Source organism: Chiloscyllium plagiosum, chromosome 28, assembly GCF_004010195.1.
Source record: "Chiloscyllium plagiosum isolate BGI_BamShark_2017 chromosome 28, ASM401019v2, whole genome shotgun sequence".
In the NCBI taxonomy this organism is placed as follows: domain Eukaryota; kingdom Metazoa; phylum Chordata; class Chondrichthyes; order Orectolobiformes; family Hemiscylliidae; genus Chiloscyllium; species Chiloscyllium plagiosum.
In genome coordinates this window covers 46,943,468-46,958,150 of record NC_057737.1, presented here as the reverse complement: position 1 = coordinate 46,958,150, position 14,683 = coordinate 46,943,468, and the positions used below count along the sequence as shown (strand labels likewise).

Below are 14,683 nucleotides of genomic sequence, written 5' to 3'. Positions count from 1 at the left end.
TCATAGTTAGTCAGTTATGTGATTGTTCTTGACTGGACCAAAGGGTGTTTTTTGTGCTGTAGATCTCTACAACTCTATGAATAAGCTACCATTTCCACCATCCTCAGTGGAATGACACAACAAGACGTATCTCCCTGCTCACCCTTTTGCAGGGACCATTCCCCTAGAACACCTTGCCCACTCCTCCTCAATCAACATCCCCACACAGCATCTTCCCATGCAGTCATAGAAGGTACAACACCTCCATTTACTTCCTCCCTTCTCAGCATTCAAGGTCTCTGACACAACTTCCAGATGAAGCAATGATTTACATATACTTTGCTCAATCTAATCTATATTCGCTGCTCTGCACTCGGGAGAGAAAACACAGACTGAGTGACCACTTTGCAGAACACCTACACTCTGCCCCAAATTTCTAGTTACCTGCCACTTCAACATCACTGCATTCCTATGCTAACACTTTTGTATCTGACCTGTTGCAGTGCTCCAGTGAAGCTCAACGCAAACTCATCATCTGCTTGAGTATTTTATGGCCTTCAGGACTCAGCATCAAGTTAAACAATTTCAAAGCATGAACACACCCTTCCATGTCTATAGTCTACCTCCACAACCCGAGACCCTGTCATGAAATGGGCTGCTTTCAACAAAGCCAACCCATTTTCACCCACTCAGTCTCCATTATCACCTTCTTGCTTCTCTTCATCTCTGGCTTGTTTGCTTAAAGTCCCTTTATTTGGCTACCCTTCTTGCACTCTGTGTTTCATCTCCACCCATCTGCTCACTCCTAATTATTCAAATTTCGGATTATCCGAACAAGATCTCAAGGTCCCGTAAAAACGTTACTGCTGTTACTGTTAGAACTACACCAAGGTGGAAGAAATAATTGAGAAAATTAGTTCTACCAAGAAATAGTGGATTGATTATGCTTCCCTAGCTCTCAGTGCTGGCAAAACCAAGGGACTCATTATTGATTTTCAGCAGGATGTTACTCATGCCCCCCTGCACATCAGCAACACAGAGGTGGAATGAGCGGAGACTGTCATTCTCCTGGGAGTGGTCATCAACAGCAAGCTTTCTTGGACTCTTCACATGGACGCACTGGTTACAAAGACCCAACATCTCTTCTTCCTCAGGCAGCTGAGAAAATTTGGCATGACGGTGAATACCCTTGCCAATTTTTATAGGTGCGCCATTGAGAGTATTCTGTCTGGATGTATCACTACCTGGCACGGCAACTGTACCGTTCAAGATCGGAGACAGTTAGTGAGTGGTGAACTCGGCCCGGACAATCACAAAGGCCAATCTACCAGGCCCGGTGTCAAGGAAAGGCTGTCAGCATTCTCAAAGATCCATCCCATCCTGGCAGTGTTTTTCTATAACCTCTACCATCGGGGAGAAGGTATAGAAGCCTGAACACATGCACCAACCGGTTTCAAAACAGTTTCTACCCTAGTGTTGTTAGAATACTGAATGGACTGAAACTCTTAGCATTCACCTGTACCTGTGCTTTGGTTTTGCCGCTGTTTACCTATATTTATCTATGCTATTAAACTATGATCTGCCTGTATTGCTCACAAGACAAATCTTTTCACTGTGCCTTGGTACACGTGACAATAAATTCATGCATTTGATAAGCCCTTTGTTGGTTGTGGAGGAAAAGGAAGACCTCCGAGGATTAGTTCCACAGTTTCATTTGGAAATCTTAATGTGAATGTTTTGTGTACTTTTTTTTAATAAAACACATTTTATCTATTTAAATAACTTATACTGCTGTAACTACTAGTGATTTATTGGAGAGATATATGGATAGGGAATTGAAATGAAAAAGTTAAAATAATGCCTCAGGGAAGAAAACTACCCAGCTGTATATTACAGAAAGCATGACACCGATTCACAGCTTTTAACCCAATGGAGTACAACTCTCAGCTGTCCTCCATTTAACACATTACCAAGTCCAATTGCTTCTGAACCTCTATGGTTGGAATAATATACCCTGTAGGAAGAACAGGGCTATGTTGCATTGAAAACTCAGGAGAGCCTCAAAAACAAGGTCTGATCAACAAAACAGCTTCAGTATCGAGAATAAAAGCAAAATGGTGCAGATGCTGGAGATACGAAATAAAAAAAAACTTGACTCACATTCAAAGAAAGAGAAAAAGAGAGTTATCATTTTGAGTCCAGTGTGATCTTTTGAATCATATCAACGACTGGCAATATTTGTCTCTGGTAGTGAGTTGCCTGCTCAAACACTTCAAAGCATTAGGACAGTGCATATTATTACACTAAAAGAATCTTATAATTGCATTTAATTTCTTACTGACGAAATGTCTTTTGTAAAATATCATGAATTGAGCAATATCCAGTATTTGCATACATTTTATCAAATAAATGAAATAAGAACATGCCTTTTTAAAAGTAATTACATTCAGTATAACTTCCTTTATTCGGATAGCTGATCTGATCGAAAAAAAAAAATCGGTTATCTGAACAAGTTACTCCCCGCCTGTCTCATTCAGATAATCGAGGTTGTTCTGTACCACCGTTTCCTCGCTGCTTCTAGTTCTAAACGATGGTTTCTGGACTCAATGTTAACTATATACTCTACCTGAGCTGAAGAAATTTTCCAGTTCATTGACCCATGTCAGCCCGACGCTGTGTACACCAGCTAGGTGTGTGCAATGATACCGTGTTGGACATAATGGATCTAGAAAGATAAGATCAGATAAATGATTGACAACTATTCCTCATTAGAACATAGAAGAATACAGCGCAGTACAGGCCCTTTGGCCCTCGATGTTGCGCCGATCCAAGCCTACCTAACATACACTAGCCCACTATCCTCCATATGCCTATCCAATGCCCGCTTAAATGCCCATAAAGAGGGAGAGTCCACCACTGCTACTGGCAGGGCATTCCATGAACTCACGATTCGCTGAGTAAAGAACCTACCCCTAACATCCGCCCTATACCTACCACTCCTTATGTATGCCTAGTGTTTGTCTTGATCTTGCACATATCAAGAAAGGGAAACTTCATGCCTCAGAGATCACTAGATAGCAGAAAATCCCTTTAATACTTCAAAGTACTCTTTTGGTATGATCCTAGATATTGAATATTGTTAGATATTATTACTGGAGCGAATCATAGATTTACATTTAAATAGTTCCCATTTCTGTCTTTGTTCACTCCTTTCCTCAGCAATATTTTGTGTTTGATTTTGTCTACTTTCTGTGGTTTTATTTACCCTAATGAAGAAGAGCATATCTTCTCAACATCACAACTATTGATCTCACCCTGCTTGGCTGTTGTATGGAACCCCCTACGTGTTAACCCCTTAAAGCCAAATACATAACAATATTGTCAAATTTGATGGAATTTTAATGCATTTACTTTAGGGGAAATTTGGCATGTTAATATGCTGCAGTTTTTCTTATCTGCGATGTTTTGTGTTATGTTGCTGAAAATATTACTGATGAAATACTTAGCAGTTGTAGTAAAATCATGCGTATACTTAGGATGAAGAAGATTATGAGTACCACATATGCTTGGTCCAGTTCTTGTTGGATTCATTTGGATATCAAAGTTGAAACTTTATTGCTGGAACAGCACAGCAGGTCAGGCAGCATCCAGGGAACAGGAGATTCGACGTTTCGGGCACAGGCCCTTCTTCAGGAATGAGCAGAGAGTGTTCAGCAGGAGAAGATAAAAGGTAGGGAGGAGGGACTTGGAGGAGGGGCGTTGGAAATGTGATAGGTGGAAAGAGGTCAAGGTGAGGGTGATAGGTGGGAGTAGGATGGAGGCGGAGAGGTCAAGAAGAAGACATTTCCAACTCCCCTCCTCCAAGTCCCTCCTCCCTACCTTTTATCTTCTCCTGCTGAACACCTTCTTCAGGAACCTGAAGAAGGGCCTGTGCCCGAAACGTCGAATCTCCTGTTCCCTGGATGCTGCCTGACCTGCTGTGCTGTTCCAGCAATAAAGTTTCAACTTTGATCTCCAGCATCTGCAGACCTCACTTTCTCCATAAAAGTAATGGAACAAGAAAAGGAGATTTATTGTGTTCAACACCAATGCAATTACATCGGCTGTCAGGTATATGGTTTTAAGTTATATAAATGAATAAATGTAGGAGCACACTAAAGACGTTGCACCATACCTTTATGCAATGAGATTGGGCAGGAGAAATCAGATTGCAATTGCTCGATGTCATCCCCAGTCACCAGTTTCAAGCTCAATTCCAATTCCACACATTCAAACACGTAGAGCGAAGGAAGAGACTCACATCTCAGGTCCCAAGATTCATTGGCCTAAACATGAAGAGTATAAACCTTCAACTTTCTAACAATTTATAATGTCTGCATTACCTCAAACAATACAAGCAAGCCAATGTAATTATATAAATTAAAATTAGAAATATTAACATAATTGCACATTGAATCAGTTCAGCCAGCATTGCATGGTAAATATTAGCACAATTGGAAAGGACTATATTATGGTAGTCATTTTATGTGTTTCATAAAATCTTGAGGGTTGGACAATAATTCAGTTAATAATATTTAGCCCACTGGCTCATGGCCCTGCTTTCTGTCCTAATCGATTTCTTCAACCCCCATGTACCTATCTAGCTTCCTCTTAAATACTTCTTTATTTTTTTCTTAACTATGGGTTGTAACAACATATTTCATATTCCCACCACACTAAGTAAAGATATTTTCTGAATTTCCTTCCAGATTGGTTAGTGACTATCGCATATCTATAAACTCCAATTTTGACTATCCCAACAAATGGAAAACTTTTTGCAAGTGTAACTTAATTCAAACACCAGCACACTCCTCAGCTGTGTGAAAGAAGAGGCCCTGGTCACTTGCTTAAGTCATTATAAACTCAGTTTGTAAATTGTCCCGTGATTCTTCTTTGAACCTTCTCAAATGCCTACATATCTATTTTTTAATATCAAGACCAAAACTGTATTATATTCTAACCTCCATTATATTCTAATCAAAGTACAACACAAATTTAGCATAACTTTGAATTTTAATTCAGACGGTCAACAAAGGAACCTTATTTGTGGAGGTTACCTTTAAAAAGAAAGTTATTTTAATCTAGGTCACTACTTTATGACTTGCATGGATATACCCCGAGTTAAATTTCTCCTCTTCCCCATTTGGGTTCTTACTTTCCAAGGAAAGTGCAACATCCTTATTTGGGCTACCAAGAGGCAGCATTACATACTTATCCATGGTAAAACATCAATTAGATTCTGCAAGTTTATTCTCTTTTATAAGAAAACAATAATTATTTGCACTATCCTATTACAGTTGCTTGTTCCTGAGGTTTTATCTACATGCATTAATTTTTTTAATTTTGCCTGCCACCACACAAAACACACCGGCAAGACTGCTTGGGAACTATACACTGAAAACAATGAAAGGTGGACAATAACACACCAGCAACTCAATCACCTCACTACACAGGAGGCAGACTGAGTATTGCAGTATCTGATGGGTAGACGGCAGGGAGAAAGGAGAGACAGGAAGGAGGGGGGAAGAAAAGCCACGCAAACAGTAAAGCTACCAAGATAAGTTCCAAATGCATATACTTCTTATTTGCATATGATCCATTTCCATCTTACCATCTGATCTTCCTCTTCATCCCCCTCAAGAACCACACAGTGGTATAACATGCCGGATTGTGTAGCAATAACCAGAATGTTTGGGGTACAGGGAAGGCACAGTATGGCACAAGCATCATAGCCGTAATTATCCTCAGCAGCTGGGTGCATTGGTAGAGGACCCAGTAACTTCCCAATAAGACCAGTGCTAGGAGAGAAGATTAAGTAAAGCTCATGTCACATTTTGTTTCCAACAAGAATAGTTTTATTCTCACCTGAGTAGCTATTACAAGTGTAAAAATCCCAGATCCAGAATGTCACTAGTCTTGGCAACTACTATCTCAATGAAAAGTTACTAATCAGAATACTGTAATAAAATTTGGGTTTATTGAATGAATCCTCTTGGTTACGCTAAGCAGATACTTACTCTCTAGAGTTCACTTTCACTAAAATCTAGTCAAATAGAGATGTACAGCATGGAAACAGACCCTTCAATCCAACTTGTCCATGCCAACCAGATATCCTAACCTAATCTAGTCCCATTTGCCAGCACTTGGCCCATATCCCTCTAAACGCTTCCTATTCATGTACCCATCCAGATGCTTTTTAAATGGTCTAACTGTACCAGCCTCCACCACTTCCTCTGGCAGCTCATTCCATACACGCAACACCCTCTGCGTGAAAACGCTGCCCCTTAGGTCCCTTTCATATCTTTCCCCTCTCACCCTAAACCTATGCCCTCTAGTTCTTGACTCCGCACTCCAGGGAAAAGACTTTGTCCATTCACCCTAATCATGCTCCTCATGATTTTATACACCTCCATAAGGTCTTCCCTCAGCCTCCGACGTTCCAGGGAAAACAGCCCCAGCCTATTCAGCCTCTCTCTATAGCTCAAATCTTCCAACATCCGTGTAAATCTTTTCCAAACCCTTTCAGGTTTCATAAAATCCTTCCGATTGGAAGGAGACCAGAAATGTGTACAATATTCCAAAAGTCCTGTACAGCTGCAACATGACCTCCCAACTCCTATACTCAATACTCTGGCCAATAAAGGAAAGAATACCAAACGCCTACTTCATTATCCTATCTACCTGCGACTCCACTTTCAAGGAATTAAGAACCTGTACTCCAAGGTCTCTTTGTTCAGCAATACTCCCCAGGACCTTACCATTAAATGAATAAGTCTCACTATAATTTGCTCTTCCAAAAGCAGCACCTTGCATTTATCTAAATCAAGCTCTATCTTTCCCTCCTAACATTGCACAACTAATGCCCCCAAAGGATTTGTAAAGACTGAACAAGTTAGGATAATAGGTAGATTAAAAGGTACATTTAGGGTTCATTAACTTCAATGCAATCCTATCATCATACCAATTCCTCATTTTATTCCTGCAGCTCCAGAGAAGGTGGTGAACTCCCAAAATTCAGAACCTCCGTTCACTTCAGAGGCACAGTAGAATGTAAAGCACAAAGGTAGCCTAGTCCAGATGGCCATCGGCTCTCAAACACTAATTATATAATATGTAGCTAACAATATGCATCAGGTAAAAAGTTTGAATCCATAACTGAAGTTAAAAATCATACAACACCAGGTTATAGTCCAACAAGTTTATTTGGAAACACTAGCTTTCAATCAGAGGCTGTCCATCTGATGAAGGAGCAACACTTCCAAATAAACACTATAACCTGGTGTTGTGTGATTTTTAACTTTGTCCACCCCAGTCCAACACCGGCACCTCCAAGTCATAATTGAAGTCATTTTCCTGAAGCTTATTTACCTCGATTACCTTGCCCACCAACCCTTTTCAACACGCTCAGTGACACACACTTACCTGTTGTTATGAGTGAGGTTGCAATAGATCAAGAAGGTCTCGCCATTTTCATACAGAACATAAAGTGGATAGACCTGAACCTCTTCTTTGGAACGACGCCCAGGGGCAGAAGTCAAAGGACCAAAATCAAAAGCAACTGCAGTCTCCCCAAGTGATGCTGTATATGATCTACAGTGGCAGAGACACACAGAATTATTACAGTGCAGATGAAGACCATTCAGCCCATTGTGACTACACCAGCTCTATTATCTAGCACCAATCTCCTGCCTTCCCCTAGATCCCTGCACACCATGACCTTTCAATGCCCTTTGAATACTCAAGTAAATCTACCTCCACTACTTTTTGTGCAGTGCATTCCACAGCCTAACCACTCATTGTTAGAGGCTCTTCCTTCATCACCTCTACTCTGTTTGCACATCAGTTTATATCACCTTCCTTGTTCTTGAAACATCATCCCCTTTCTAAAGAATTGTACTTGAGGAAGATAAATAATTTGCATATGAAAGGAGAGGCCGTTGCAGCTCTAGCATAAAAGTAGTGAAACCCAGATAAGGTCCAATAGCTAGAAACATCTAGGAAACAGCAACCGTAACATCATTAGTTCAAATGAAATTTTAGTGAACAATCAATCAAAAAGAACTGGTCTAGAAAATTAGCTAATTTCAAAAATATAAGGAACTGGCCCAGGCAACTTGAAACACAACAAAACGCACTGCATAAGCACTGGTAAAAGAGCAGGGTACCCACTATTGGACAAGTAATCCAAATGCCTGGATTAAAACAAACAAGAAAATGTGAAACGAAGCCACAACAGTTTACATAGGAAACTGGAGTAGGAGTAGGCCATTGAGCCCTCTTCAACATGACCATTGGTCATTCAAGACTTGAGGATCAGTTGTTTTAAATTTGGAAATAAAACCTAATTTCAATAGCCTTCAGATTTATGAACATTTGGTTTCTGCAGCCATGTGCCTTAAAGTTTTAGGTCTTTCTGTGCTGTAATCACTAATGCCCAAATGCACTTCACACAAATTCATCTGAAGCAGGCTCACCATTAGCTAAGTGAAGGTAGATCCAGCAACTTATCAGTGCTGCAGTAAAGTGTCAACCTAGATTCTGGGCTCAAGTACTAGAATACAGTTTGAATACCAATCTCAACTTTTCAACCTCAAAAATATTATAACTAGAAATCATACAATTCAAATTCAAGCAAATCTCTTTTCATTTATGGACTACTCAGTTCTTGTCCACCTGTTCTCTCATTAGAGAGGGACAACTGGTGGTCATTTAACCCACAGGGGACCATGCCTCAGACGAGAAGAGAGATTGAGAGAGTCCCTCATGGTAACTTCATAGTGTGGGAATTAAACCCAGGCTGTTGCCATCATACTGTATCATAAGCAAGCCATCTATCCACCTGACTGATCCCTGGATGTACTTCTGTAGTAGTTTGTCAAATATGCAAACAAAAAAGCCACACAATTCACCCATAAAAAAGTATATCCAATTTAATTACACTACTATTGAAAATAGTCAATCATATTCTGTTTCAATATGTTCAGAAATCTTTGGAGGTCGGGGGGGGAAACAAAAGAGAAAGCAACCAAGTACACTAATCTTTAAAGATGAAGCTCAGGTGGAAAAGCTTCTTAGAGAGACATGGCAGAATATGGGTTTATACAGGAGATACCAAGTATAAAATTGTTATTGAAAATATACAAGGCTTTGGTTTGATCATACCATGGTTGGAGAATTGCATATTCTGAGAACTACATTATAGAAAGGATATTTGAAACATAGAAAGCATCAGCAAACCCAATGAAAGACAGTTAGGGAAAAAAAAAATAAAAAACTTCACTCGAAGAAGAAAGCGTAAAGCAGAATCTAACAGGCTACATATAGAGGGTCTAGGAGAGATATCAAGTGAAATATGGCTTCCTCTGGGGTGAGTAGTAATTTAGGATTTTTTTTTGGTTATGGGCCTCTGGTGAGCAGAAATCAACAATTTTCTGCAGGCGATAAACTTGAAGTATATCAGCTCAGATGGGCTTAATGACAGCACTATTGTTGCCAGTAGTGTGGCAACTTATGCAGAGGGAGAAACAGTTAACAATTCAGGTCAGACTTAGTAATTCTGTGCAGGAATAAAGATTGCTATATTGTTAGAAGTGTTATCTTTCATACAAGATGATAAGCCCTACATGTCTACTCGGGTGAACAGAAAGGATCTCAGATTATTCAAACTGTTGAAGTTTTTTAGCGTTCATTGGCTTTGCTGATGCTTTCCAGGTTTCAAACTATGCTTTCTAGAAATATAGTTCTCAGGATACAAAACACTCCACTCATGGCATAATCAAACCAACATCTTATTTTCAACCAGTTCAAATAAATTAATTTATTTCACAAATGTCTGACAGAACTTGCTGCACACAACATTGCTGCTGTATTTGCCTACATTATAACAGCACTTGCCACTGAATGTTTTGGGTTGCTAAGGACAAGAAAGAAGTTACACAAGTCCAGGTTCTTTCATCATAGAACAGAGAAGTTTGTACTTTCAGCAGATAATTAAGTGATAACACTCAGAAATAGTAACAAGGATAAAGTAAACCATTGATAATTTAGTTATTTGAGTCATGGTAGGAAGTGTCAGTAAATGGAAAGTACAAGTTGGCAAAATACTCATTTAGGAAAAAAATAACAGCACAAATCGTATCCACAGAACAAGCAAAATGATAAACATGTTTACCTTGATGTTGGTACAATATTTTCCTCTTCACACTGAGTAAGGCTAAATGTGTTCACTGGAGTCTGTGGTTGCTTTAAGTCATATAACCTGTAATGACAAAATTGAATAGTTATGGGAAGAGAACAAATATTCATCTACCCTGGTTGCACTATTTTGGTCCTCACCAAAGGTGTAAAACAAAACAATGAGAGACACACAGTATTACCATTACATGCACCCATTTAATCCACATTAAACCTACCTTCCATCCTGCCCTAGGAGCATGCTGACCCAAGCTTTCAAGACCACCCTGTGCAGTGGTAGTGAAAAATCAGTTTTAAACTGTGGGCCCATGGTAAGCAGGATACTGGCAATTTTACTGACACATGTGACTCTTAATTGTACAGATGTCCACCTGAAACAGCTTGCCCAAGACATGCAAAACACCCACATGAAATTTTGGACTGGCTGAAAGGAAGGGGAAATAAGTATATAGCCGATAAACATCTCATTCTCAAAAGATGGAATGAACATATTTCTTTGATGGTTTTAAATGCAGACATGAATTTGAAGTGCAGATAGCTGGCTTGGTGATTTAATGCCGGAATAGCCAAGTTACGGAACATCAATATGAAGCAATGCAACTTTTAGATCAAGCAGTGTATCACATTACCTTATAGAATTATCAGAGGTCAACATAACAACATGTGGTTCCTCAGTTTCACTAGGGTACCAAGCAGCATGCTTCAATGTCAGTAATGTCGAACTAGTAAAGAATCTTTCTGCTATAGGAATTGTTCTGCAATTTCAAAAGAAAAACATTTAGTGCCCACAATATTTGCTTCTTCACAAGTAAAGAGTACAGAAACAGATCTTAAACAGCTTTTATAAAGAAATGCTGGTTTGTCAATTGATCCGGTAAGGTCAACAGACGAACATAAGTAGAGATCAGAAGGAATTTCAAGCAGCCAATAAACTGTCCCCGGTCAAAAAAGAGTCGCAAACTAAATCTTCAGCAGGATGCTGCACCCTTCTAACTATAAATATTTCAGCTCAATTGTAGTCTGGATTGTCATCAGACTGGGATATTTCAGAAGCCAATTTGATAATGGCTGCATAACTAGATTCCACTGAAACCATTTGATTAAAAAAAAAGACATGAAATTAATTTTTTCTTAAAAAAATGTTCTAAACAGAATAGATCAAAAGGTTTCTTTAGAATAAAATATTTAGGACAGCAAATTTGTGCTATGTGCAGCAAAATCCTAGTTTACTGGGCAGGAAAATATTCATCTGGTAAAATTATTTTGGACTCCAAAGAACAATACTTTTTTTTTTCTTAACAATGTAAATAACAGTGGTTTAGTTATTCTTTCATGGGATATGAGCATCACTGCGTAATTTTGCTTGAACTAAATGTCAGAAGACAATGAATAATATACAGAGAAACCCCGATTAACCGAATCCAATTATCCGAAGGAGATCGCGATGTCTCGATAGAAACATTACATCAAAGACATGTTCCCAACAGTGATTAAACAGGCATTCTCCAAATGGCTGACCTCCCGCCCTCTCGCTCCGCAGAGTTCTAAACCACTCCACCCCCCCCCCAACTTCCACTGGTAATCTGACCAACATTGTCCTGTGCAGGGCAAATATGGAACCTGTCAAAAAGTTACAGAAAAACGTGTGTGTGTGTGAGTGTGTGTGCGCGCACGCTATTTGGAGACTTACCCCACAGCAGTCTTAATATTTGTGTCCAGTCTGGCTGCCCCAGAGAGGAGACGGGGCGGTGTTGGATGGGGTTGAGGGGCAAGTGGGGTGCAGTGTTGGATGGGAGCGGTGTCGAGAGGACAGTGTTGGAGGCAGGGAGCGTGGTTGGGGATGGAGTCTCGCACGCTGTGTGCTACTGCAGTCTCCTGAACGGGGAGCAGACTAAGAACTCTTGAACCCCAGAGGAAAGGCATTTAATCGATTAACCAAATACTTGATTATCCGAACGGAAAAGTGCCTGCCCATCTCGTTCGGATAATCGGAGGTTGCCCTGTATTTATCATAAGAATTTAGAGTACACCAACCATGGCTGTATTTGAACCCATGTCTCCAGAACATTAACCTGGAAGCCTGGACAGCAAATCCAGCGACTTCACCACCACAACACCATCGCCCCCATGTGGTGTAGCACAGACTTAATACAAGTTCATGAAAAAAATACACAAACATGTTGACATAAACACACACCATTTATCTAAACTGCTCTGAAAAAAACATGTGAATTAACATGGAGATAAAGATGATCAATTAAGTTTTTACAGAAGCTAAATATCTCAATGAATGATTTCAATAAATCATGGCAAAAGGAAAATACTGCTGATACTGGAAACATTCAGCCGATCTGGCTGCATCTGTGCGGAGAGAATGCTAAATGTTTTAGTTTGCGACTTTTCCCTTGAAGTTTAACAAAATGTCATCAGTCTGAAACAGCAAATTTATTCCAACTTATAACCGGGGTTATCTGAATTGTTGAGTGTACCGAGCATTACTGAAAATAAAGCAGGAAAGCACCAGATAACTTGGCAGGTCTAACTGGAGAGAGAAAGAATCAAACCATTTCAATTGTGATAGGACTCTACTTCGGGAATGGGTTGAGTCATATTGGACTCAAAATATTAACTGCTTCTTTCTTTCAGATGCTGTCAGACCTGCTGACTTTCTCGACTCAAATCTTGAGCATCCACAGTGCTGTGCTTTTATTCCACCTTTACTTATTTTGATTTTGTTACATTGGATTAACTGTTCTTTTTCTCAAAAAAAAGGGCCTTTTTTTCAATTTAATCATGGAAAGAAAATACTGATATAGCAAATTTTGTTGAGTGACTTTTGAGAGAGTCAGGAGTGAACTAGCAGTTACTTTTTGCAAAGAAGAGAGCTAGTGATAGTTCATAAGTTGTGCTTTTGGTATTCCCTCCATTCCTTTGGAAATCCAGGAGGGTTGAAACTTCTTCACTTAATTATTTTCCATTGAGTGATGTACAATCACAAATACCAGGGCCTCAACTGAAATCATTTAACTTTTTCAAAAAACAAAAAGCAGAAATACCTAAACACTTACCGACAATTAACCCTGTTTGTTCCACCTTCAAATTCAGACCTCTTTCCCCACCGCTGGGGTAGCTCCAACACCATCATGCCTTTAGTTCCAATGAGTAGCACATGATGCTGAGTTGGACTGAGCAGAACTTCATTCACTTCAAATAGCGGTGGATTTATACATAGCAAGGTCTGCAGGTTAACAAAATAGGCAAATAAACTTCAATGGCATGGAAATGATGCATTTATGTACATTACATCTGATAAGTGATTCAGGCCTATTTCATTCCTAAGGTTTAAAATAGCACAAGAACCGAGGGTAAGGTTAATATTATAAAGTAAAAATAAATAATTGGATAAAATATTTACATAGTACTTTAAAACTCATTAAAGGACTGTAAGATAGTCCGTACAGTTCATTTCAGATGTGTCATGGCTGCAGCATGCACGAGATATAGGGCAAACATCTGTAGTAGGTGTATGCAGTTTAAGCAGCTTCAGCTTCACATTTGAGCTGGAAACCAAGTTGCAGAATGATGACACATTAGTGACGAGGAAATGTTTCTGAATATTTTGTATCACAAGGCAGTCCCATTTACGATGGTCTTCTGATTTGACCAGTTATCAGTAGGAGCATGGCTGCAGCTGAGGGAAATAGGGGAGCATGAGGGCAGAAGTGCAGGAGCAACAGCCTTTGCAACTGTCCAGCAGATGAACACACCACTCAACCAAATCAGCAAAAAGGAAAGCAGTGGTAGTAGGGCATGGTATAATAACATGGTATTAACCCGATTTCCTTCAAAGAAAGGTGGCTGTCCAGTGCCAGGACATTTTCATCTGCTCAGGTCTGAACAATCATACAATGGGAGGAGCTGGATTCATGAATATATCAAAAATACAAAGACAAAGTCTAGATTCTCCAGTCAGCATGAGGAATTAGACATCAAATTAAGCAGAATCTCAAAGGTAATAATCTTCTGAATCACTTGGTCAGTCAAGGTTATGGGTAACAGCTAGGATGAAAGAATTTATAGCTACTAATGGGGACTATAAGTGATTGAAAATAGGTGGTTTGTGGCAGCAGCCAACATAATGACAAGGCCTGATGTTTGGGAGTTGGAGTAAGGGCATGAGAGAAGGTCCATTAATGGAGAAGGAGATCTTTACCCATTCCTTTGCCTGCCCAACTGTGTTTCCCTCACTGGGCTCCATCTATCATCGACTCTGCCCCTATCCAATCTTTAGCATTTTAATCACCTGTTTCCTAGGTACAGTCAGTTCTGAAGTGTTACTAGACCCAAAACATGAACCTTACTTTTTCTCCATAGATGCTGTCAGACTGGTTGAGTTTTTCCGGCACTTTGTTTGATTTTGTTCTAACCAGTTCTTGGTTTTTTTTTCTAATTAGTTGATTCAGCAGCAAAG

At 39.7% G+C, this 14,683-nt stretch overlaps 1 protein-coding gene across 1 annotated transcript in view; it reads right to left on the bottom strand.

Moving 5' to 3' along the window:
• Positions 1–14,683, bottom strand: part of nup88 (nucleoporin 88) — a 48,635-nt gene that overhangs the window by 33,464 nt on the left and 488 nt on the right. Inside the window, exons 2-8 of the mRNA XM_043718836.1 lie at positions 13,281–13,450; positions 10,842–10,967; positions 10,190–10,276; positions 7,441–7,608; positions 5,630–5,816; positions 4,154–4,304; positions 2,606–2,704 (exon numbers count right to left, since the gene is read on the bottom strand). Of these exons, the coding sequence (XP_043574771.1) occupies positions 2,606–2,704; positions 4,154–4,304; positions 5,630–5,816; positions 7,441–7,608; positions 10,190–10,276; positions 10,842–10,967; positions 13,281–13,450 (988 nt within the window). The remainder of the gene's footprint in view (positions 1–2,605; positions 2,705–4,153; positions 4,305–5,629; positions 5,817–7,440; positions 7,609–10,189; positions 10,277–10,841; positions 10,968–13,280; positions 13,451–14,683) is intronic.